This window comes from Labrus mixtus, chromosome 12, assembly GCF_963584025.1.
Source record: "Labrus mixtus chromosome 12, fLabMix1.1, whole genome shotgun sequence".
Taxonomy (NCBI): domain Eukaryota; kingdom Metazoa; phylum Chordata; class Actinopteri; order Labriformes; family Labridae; genus Labrus; species Labrus mixtus.
This window is the reverse complement of record NC_083623.1, coordinates 22,651,601-22,661,055: the sequence shown is the minus strand read 5'-3', so window position 1 is coordinate 22,661,055 and position 9,455 is coordinate 22,651,601. Positions and strand designations below refer to the sequence as shown.

Sequence of the window (9,455 nt, the reverse complement as noted above, 5' to 3'; positions counted from 1 at the left end):
TGTTAACATCAAATCCTGAAATAAGTTGTCATCTAAGATATGGTCCATCAATGACTAAGACTGATGACCAGTAATAAAATGCTGCGGACTGGATACGATCAGCATCGATCCTAATGCCTGGCTTTAATTTCCTGTTCATGAGAAGACGGTATATGAACTTTTAAAGTTGTCAGATTAGATATCACAAAAGATAATGACACTACGACATACAGTAGTTTGACACAACTTTTATAATCCAGTAAAACATTGTAACATGTTACCCAGCACTGCGCTGTGACCATGAAGAAAATCCATGAAATTATAAACCACTAAACCTTGAAAAAGAAAAAGACATTAAAATCATATTCAAATGTATGTGACGAGAACATTTGGTTTGTATCATTATCCCCCCCAAAAATGTCTGCATAAACAAATTATAGTAACACTTTAAATTAAGGTCAGAATATTCACCTCTAACTAGCTGCTTATTAGCATGCTAATTAGTAGCATACCGGCTGCTTTTCACCTTATAAGGTCCCCACTAAACAAAGTATATTAAGATCATAATTCATGTTCAACAACTTCCTACCTTACTGTCAATAAGTATTAGTCAGGAGGTGTTGAGGACAAACTGACCTCTTAGCTATAGACTCTGGTCATGTAGAATGTACTACTAAGCGCTTAATAATGACGAATAAGCAGCCAGTATGCTAATAATTAGCATGCTTATAAAAACCTAGTTTTGTGTCACTACACATTTATATAGAAACCTTGCAACAAACACTGCTGTATGTACGACATGCTGACTCATATTATACATCTTGACTGTTCTCTGTGGTGGAGTTAGACTGCATTAGATTGAGGCGAGTTGCTTTTTATGTTGTTCATATAAGACTGGTGGAAATTTTGGTTAAGAATCAGCACGTTTCGGGGTGCTGGTGGCGAAGTGGTTAGTGCGCGTGTCCCATGTATGGAGGCTGTAGTCCTTCAAGCGGGTGGCCCGGGTTCGAATCCAGCCTGTGGCTCCTTTCCCGCATGTCATTCCCAACTCTCTCAGCACGTTTCGGCCGCTCACACTAACCTAGTGTTTAGTGTGAGCCCCATGTACATAGGCTGTAATCCAAGCGGTCTGTCTGGGTTTGAATCCGACCTGTGGCTCCTTTCCAGCATGTCATTCCCCACTCTCTCTCTCTCTCTCTCCTAGATTCCTGACTCTATTAACGGCCCTATCTCTAAAATAAAGACATAAAAAGCCCCAAAAAAAACCTTTAAAGAAAGAAGAAAATAAAAATGAACATAAAATTCACTTTTGAGTCAGTAGAAGCTCAACATCTACATAACGGGTTAATTAGATCAAACAGAATCATTACGGCGCTGCAGACTCAGACAAGAAGCAGCAGCTGTAGTCCCTTTCATTTCATTTCAGCCATATATCCATTGAAATGGATTTTCTATGTCAAGCATGCAAGACCCGAGTAACAGCATACAGCTGGAGTAAGTCCCACTAGATCACTTTATAGACTCATCTGATTTCCAGTGTATATCATTCATTCATTATTTCCCTTTCTGTTGTTTTTAAACTCACTTATTGGATCCGGCTCCTGTTTCTACGTCAAACGATAGCCAATCCATAAAATCATTCATATCTGTAATCCCCACTTGACTGCAGCACATCGTGGTAATTCCCTACACATGTTGGAAGCACTGAGGCCAGGGGGTCCCAGAGTCAATATTTTTATGTAGTGGCTACATCACTCGATGCCATTACAGTCTCTTAAGCGCTCTTTCTGTCAGTGGGAGTCCTTTTTCAGAGCAGAGCGCACTCGGGCCTCCAGCTGGTCTGCCGGGGGCCGGGCATCCGGGTTTACAGCAAGCATCTCTAAAAGCAGAGTGCACACAGCTGGACCAGGAGGGGGTGGCAGTGGGGGGGCTCTTTTAAACTTCGTGGGGATACACAGCTGGAGGTCAGCATTCTCACACAAAGCTTCCCCCAGCGGCATCAACCAGCCCGAGCGACCCTTACACACATAGGCCCCTAAAGAGGAAACACAAGAGAGAACTGTGTTTAGTCAACATGCAGGTTCCTGACTGACGGCAGGAAGCAGACATCACAGGGAGCTGGAGGATCACACTTATTGTGATGTGGACCAAGACGTTTCTGCTGTTGTGACATTGTTATTGAGTAGGAGTTATTCAATATCAATCAACCAACCAAAAGAGAGAAAGACAGAACACAGAGTAAGGCTGAATTAGCAACACAACACTTCAATACATGCCATTACTCAGAATCAAAGAAACAAAAAAATGACTTATCGGTATACGTTTTTTCATTACATTTATTCTATTATACAGGAAAAGATTAAAAGTAACGTCACAAAAGTTACAGTTAAACAGGCCTGACTCTGTTAAAAGTGCTTTACAGCAGGTTCCTGTGCTGAGGCTACCAGCACATAAAAAACAAAGGTATGAAATCAGGAGCTTTATTCTGGAATTGAATTAAACATACCATCATTAAGATAAAGATACCTGATCCTATCAACACGTTTAACGTCTGTCTGAGCTGTGCACTCTTTGAACATAAGGAAATGCAATGTTTTCAACAATTTTCTGACTTAAGAGAGATTACAAATGTTGTTAAAAAAACTGAAGCATGATCGAGCGGCAGCCTCCAGTGTCTGCTTAAGGTTGGCTGCAGAGGCACAGGAAGTCACATACACACCCATTAAAAAAAAAAAAAGGCAGTTTTTGCAGCAGAAATGAACATGTTTACAGCCTGGTTTAAAACATGAAACAGGTCTGATTAGTTTATTGTAGAAGGAAACTCTGGCGCTTCAGCCGCTCCTCAAATGGAGGTCGCTGCTCTGAGAGAAGGACTTTAGACGTTCAAAATATAATTCAGTGGACTCCTTCTCTCAGACAGGATCCATAGAAAGTAGTGGAGCACACAAATCACTTAAGTTCAATTGATTTAAATGCAAAGGACTAACGTTTCAACGCACTGCGTCTTTCTCGGAGTCAAACCTCTAGACCAGAGTCTGATTAGCTCACGTCTCGATCGGCACAACTGTACAAGGAGTATTTTTTAAAAACTCCCCCATTTTGATTTGATGAAGGATAAGAGCGTGATAGCCAAACAAACAGAATAGTAGTAAAAGGTCAAATCAACATTATTATTATTTTCAACTCCACCAACTCAACTAGTTCCACAATTTAACTTTAGCTTATCTGTTGCCCAGCAACCCAAACTTTCTATTCTACAGCACTCTGTGAGGCCCCGTGTCCTTTTTTAGTTTTCTATGAGGAGAGAGCGTTTGTCGCAGAAAGAGGCCGCCTGGTGAAAAAGGCAACGGCAGTGACCAGCGTCTTTTTTGTGAGGCCGCTCCTGCAAATGAAACATGCAGTAAATAGTAACGGGTCAGTGTCGGTCATACAGCGGCTGTTGTCAACAGACCGTTGCCATAGAGACAGGATGGACGTGCAGCGCTTTTCTTCTGAGCGCACAAACGCTTCATGCAAGCGCTCCCGAGCGCACAGCCAGCGCAAAAAACGCTGTAAACAGGACCTTTATTGAGACACGGGGATACTGCTCCACGAAAACAAGACAGAATAACAAGAACTTTTTGGAAATGGTGCCAAAGTGGTACAAAGTTGAGCTTCTTCTTCCTGCTTTCATAACCTTTTGAAGAGTAAGTCTCGGAGGTTTCAGCTGCTGATAAGAATAATGAGAAAAGATACAACCTGTGCTTTAATAACTCCAGTTCATATTTCTTTCTTTGACAATTTGCAGACTGAATGATTAATTGAAAGAAATCAGGTGAGTTATGAAGAGAAATTAAAAATCATCAGCTCAAGTCCTAAAAAGTAACAACCCTTAAAATGAAAGAGGATTATCTGTGAAAGTAATTGAAATGCATCAGTTGTTCCTTTTTTTTTTTTTTTAAAGCTTCCCCGCAGTCCTTTATCACTTCTATTGGAGAGTCAACTAATTGAATTAGAGCACTGTTTGTAATATATCTGCCATAAAAGAAGTTTCTTCCGCTGGTCATGCTCAGCACTGAACCCTGACCTAAACACTTAAGCCAGCAATCATTTCCTAACCCGACTGAGCACAAAGCCAACAAGCCTTGAGCTTCAAAAAAGCTTAAATATAAGCGGCCGAGTCCTCTCCCCTGACTTTTATTTCCTCCTCACGCGTGCCCAGTCAAATAACTGTGTGGGTTTTTGAGAGAGACCAAAGAAAAATAATGGAGCATTTTATCGGCCTGTGACCAGCCATCTCCCTCTCACCATTTTCTGAATGACAGAGCGGATTGTTATCAGAGCTTCTAAATTCCATTTAGCTTTTTTTTTTCTCTTCTTGAATCCACTGAAAGGCCGTCTGTCCGTCGACTCATAACCATTTCATTCAGCCTAATGGAGTATCCGTGACTCAAGAACGTTCATAGGCACTAAACTTGGGGATAATTGCCCGTATCCCTTCTTTCTCCAGCCAGACCCTTTTATTCTTGGAGTATTCAGAAAAAGGCTATACAAGTCCGATGTATTATTATTTTTACAGATGTTTTGTTCATCTGACGGCGGAGCACAAAGCATAACTGGTCCCTGCGTGCATTAAGATGCTACCTCATCCTATAGCCACAGGGGGTACAGAGTGAGAAAAAGGGAGAAGAAGACAAGATATTCTACTCTCTGTTCTGTTCTGTTCTGCAGAGCGACCCCGGAAAGTCTTTTATGAATTTTACTTTTAGCAGGCTTCTTAAGGGGACCTAAAGGGGACTAAAAAATTAAAACACATCCCCAGATGATCTGAGCTCACACATCGACCAACTGCTGCGCTTTCAAGGCAGAATGGGCCGATAACCATCACGTCAGCTTGCATTATTAGAAACGGAGATAGTATAATCAATATCAAAATGTAATGTAATCATTCATCCCCTTTGCCATTTAGACCATCCAGCGTTGATGAATGTATGATGTACAACATGTGACATTTTAATATGTTCCAGTTAATTACGTCAAACTCAATTCAGTGCGATGCGTCATCACCGTCCTGCCTGACCAAACACTCAACCTTTTCCGTCTGTGCCCTGACTGAAGGACGGGATAAAACATGACAAGCCTGCGCTGATATGCTGCATGTTAACACTTTGCCTTAAACAGGAAGTTCCTGGCTAAATCTGTATTCACCTCTGTGCATACCAATGTGTATTGTTGGTCTGCACCACTGTCCTTGTGCTGGTGTGAACACTGTTTCATTCAACAATTCAAGGCGTTGGGTATTCCTAATGTATTTCTGTCAGGTCCTGCTGTATACTCACCCAGTTGTTCTTGACTTGTCCCTTCTTCCACAAAGGTGATCCTCTCCAGCACAGCCCACAACATCACCCCCAGGGAGAAGATGTCTGCCTGGGCGGTGTAGGTCAGTCCACCCCACACCTCTGGAGCCATGTAGAAGTCGGAGCCACAGGTGGAGGAGAAGTGCTGCCTGGTGAGATCACCTTCCACCAGACCTTCACTCATCTTGCTCAGACCAAAGTCCGCCACCTAGAGGTTGGACAGGGAAGATATTGTTTTTGCTTTGTACACTTTGTGTTGGCATCAAAATTATTCAAGAAGTAAATCTGAAACTTTTCTTTTAGGTCATTAACTTAGACAGAATGCATATATATATAATGTGAAGAGTTATGGACTGAAACCTTATGTTTATTTTCCTTACAGAAAGAGTTACAAGACATGTAGTAAAAGGCCGAGCTGACCTACATTTCCAGTGTGGAAATTTCATCATAATAGAGATACAACTGTTTTCATTATCATTTTAGTTACTATGGATACCAGACTCTGAAATGTAAAGATTAGATTTTGTTTGCTTGTATCATAAGCATTTTCATAGTTTGAGGAACCCTCCTCCTTTTTTATTCATTCTGCACCACAGGTACTATGAAATATTTTAGTTCCTAGAATTCTTGTAAGATTTATTAATGGGCTTTTTGCCTGTATTTTATAGGATAGTGGATAGAGTAGGAAACGGAGAATAACATAAGGGGAAAGGAGCCACATGCCAGACTTGAACCAGGTCCGCCTGCTTAGAGGACTACAGCCCCCCCCCCCCCCCCCCCCCCCAATGGGGCGCGGTCTAAACTCTGTGACATCTGCCAAAGTTATTGTTGTTAAATCGTTAAATCATGACCAAACAACAACAATGCTTGCCTAAATCAGCCCTCATTAGAATTTATTCAATGAAGGTGTGACAGGAATGTACACTCTGTACATTTTTATTTAATTAAGCCCTTAAAGCAAAGAACTTACACTACCAACCATCAACATAAATGCCTGGACTGGAACGTTTTATTTCCACTTTGTAGCGTTTTATACAAGCCTCTTTTTAAAACCCCACAAGGAAAATTTAATAAATCCTGACGTTCACATGATCGATATTTTCTCAGTGGTTTTTATTTTACCTGTTTTGCCCACAGCTTTGTTTTTTCTACTTCTTTTTGTTTTATTGTTGGTCTCTCAACTTTGTGACTGTTGTAAAAACCAAATGACTCTTAAAGAGTTCAACATTTGAGCATTGCAATTTTCCAACAGCTTTGTTGACTGGCTCGAGGATGATCCCATTTGATCTGATGTAAACATTGTCACCTCACAACAATCTGCCTACCTTGACAACGGGGCCTTCAGGTGTCACACAGACCAGCACATTGTCAGGCTTCAGGTCTCTGTGGGTGATGCCCAGGGTATGCAGGAAGACCACGGCCCTGCAGAGCTGTTTCACCACGCTGTGATTACGCTGGGCGTCCGGGGGCCTAGTGAGCAGGTACTGATTCAAATCACCCCCGTCACAGTACTCCATCACGAGCCACAAGGCCAAGCACCTCAGGGGCCCCGGCTGCTCTTCCTCACTCTGAGCTGGTCTCTTTCTGCCTCTGTTTTGTGGCCTCTGGGGAGTTGCAGAATCAGATGCATTTGATCTAGTCTTCTCATTAGAATTAGTCCTCGTCTGGACAGTGTTAGTCCGGTCTTCAAGTCTAGAAACAGCATTAGTCCTCCTTTGGGTGTTAGGCTGGGAAGTATTCCTTTCCTGACTTTGAGGTGCACCGACTACACTGCCCTTCAGCACACTCTCAACCAGACGTACAGGCAGTTTGCCCGGTTTTAGTTTCTTCAGGCTCCTTGACCCTGTCTGCAGAAGACAGCTGTGGAGTGCAATGACATTGACATGGTTCTTAGCGGTGGCTCTCATGGCCCACAGCTCTTGCAGGTAGAGTTCAATGCACTCTGGGCTGCTGCAGGGCAGCCGCTTGATGGCCACCTTCTCTCCTGTTTTGGCCATATGGCCCTCAAACACCACTCCATAGCTGCCTCGTCCTACCTCCCTCTCCAGAGTGTAGAGCTCCTCCATCTCTCACAGAAGTTAGAGCCTGATGTTACAGTAAAAAAAAAAAAAAACAAAGGTCAGCATGATAACAATGTACCTGTCATAAACGCACAAAATGCTGATTAGTGTCATCAGCTACAAGTGCTGAGCAATTAATCAAATTTTTGAATTTCAAATATGATCTTGTCTTTCCAGGATCATGAAAACAAGATAATCGAGATTAAACAATTACTATGCGGTATGCTGTGTTACGCTCGTTTAGTCATGTGTGGAAAATGTGGAAAGTGTTAGTTGTTATATTATGTTCAGAAGAGTTCCTCTAGGCCAGGGGTTCCCAAACTTTTCGGCATGTGACCCCCAAAATAAGGTGCTAGAGACATGAAGACCCTCACTGTCTATGGAGGTGGTTAAAAAACCCGGGAAGACTAATAGGCAAACGTTATTTTAGTGATGTATTGAAAGAAATGCTAGAAGCAGAAAATAATGAATCTCTTGATCTATTTTTTTTTTGTTTACATGTTCACAATAATGGGTAAAATATGCTATTTTAAGTAATTTTTCATATATGACCCACCTCTCATGGTCTTGCGACCCCCAGGGGTCCCCTAATTTGGGAACCCCTGCTTTAGACTACCTCAAAAACAAAGTTCATTGATTTTTATTTACTTGTTCTTTTTTAATATTGATGTTGTTTTACTTATTAATTTTCATTTATTGTTTATTTTCTTCACGATGTAAGTGTTCAGAATGCTGTGATCCAGATGTTGTAAAATCAATATCAGTAAAATTAATCGTGATAGTGATTTTTGCAGTAATGGAGCAGCCCTGGTTACAACACCTGAACATGCTGCCCTTCAAATCCAAGAGTTTATAATTTAACAGGTGATCAATACATTTAAAGTAAGGTGTTTAAAGTAAGGTGTTTAAAGTAAGGTGTTTAAAGTAAGGTGTTTAAAGTAAGGTGTGTAGCGTCACTTCCGTTTATTTACAAAACAAACTGAACTCAGGCAGATGAAGCTCACGATGCTGGTGAAATATTCAGTTTGTAAACATTAAACAAAAGCAGCGTCGAGACAATACAAAGTCATTTACTGATTAAATTCACTGTGGTGTGTGTCAGTAACATTTGTAACACTAGCTTTGTTTTAATACTAAACTCTGGTTTCAGAGTACTTCAAATGTTTTTGTTTTCAAACTCACCAACTAGACTTCAGCATATCCAGGAAAGAATTGACCTGAGCTCAAATCTACTTAAACAACACGACGCTTCGCTTCATAACCAACGCATTTCTACTTTTTATTGTCAATAAACAACAAGAGTTGTGATAGCGCAGAGGAGACTGACTTCCGGGTCTAAATTCAGAACGTCCCGCTCTGTGTGTGTGTGTGCGTGTGCGTGTGTGTGTGTGTGTGTGTGTGTGTGTGTGTGTGTGTGTGTGTGTGTGTGTGTGTGTGTGCGTGTGTGTGCGTGTGTGTACGTGCCCTGTGATTGGCTAAGGGAATTCTGTCGCGTGTTGTGACTGGTTGGTAGCAGCGTTGTAAGATTCGAATTGTCCAAGCCAATCACAGCGGCGGGTCGCAAATGTCGATGAGGAAATGAAAATGTTCAGTGAACAAGTTGTCTAATGGTATTTAGTGTTCGTATTCTATGTGGTATACTAAAACATTTTAGCATGTTTTAGCGATAGAGCTAAATACAATGCAATTTCCTTTTCAAGTGACTAGGCAGCAAGTAAGTGAGGCCACTAACTTTCTCTCTGTCTCTCAATTCAAATAGCTTTATTGGTATGAATGTGTAAAATATATTGCCAAAGCATATAATAACAATAGTAATAATGAAAAGTAATAATTAGCAATTAAATATTTTAACAATAAAAAATAAATAAACTAATAATAATAATAATAATAATAAAAAAATAAGTGTCATTTATTATTTTATAGTGTGTGTATGAGATTAACACTAGTGTTATGTGTGTTTGTGCCTTTGTGTGTGTGTGTGTGTGTGTGTGTGTGTGTGTGTGTGTGTGTGTGTGTGTGTGTGTGTGTGTGTGTGTGTGTGTGTGTGTGTGTTCAGGTTCCACTGGTTGTCCTCAGGTTC

At 41.2% G+C, this 9,455-nt stretch overlaps 1 protein-coding gene across 1 annotated transcript; it reads right to left on the bottom strand.

Annotated features, from left to right (window-relative positions):
• Window positions 1-211: 211 nt before the first annotated feature.
• On the bottom strand, window positions 212-8,736 carry si:ch211-63o20.7 (Serine/threonine-protein kinase pdik1l-B-like). Its single transcript, XM_061052601.1, has 4 exons — window positions 8,558-8,736; window positions 6,641-7,400; window positions 5,298-5,523; window positions 212-2,014 (listed from the first exon to the last, which is right to left on the bottom strand). The coding sequence occupies exons 2-4, from the start codon at window positions 7,379-7,381 to the stop codon at window positions 1,770-1,772; spliced, it is 1,212 nt and encodes a 403-aa protein (XP_060908584.1). The 5' UTR covers window positions 7,382-7,400; window positions 8,558-8,736; the 3' UTR covers window positions 212-1,769.
• Window positions 8,737-9,455: the final 719 nt, after the last annotated feature.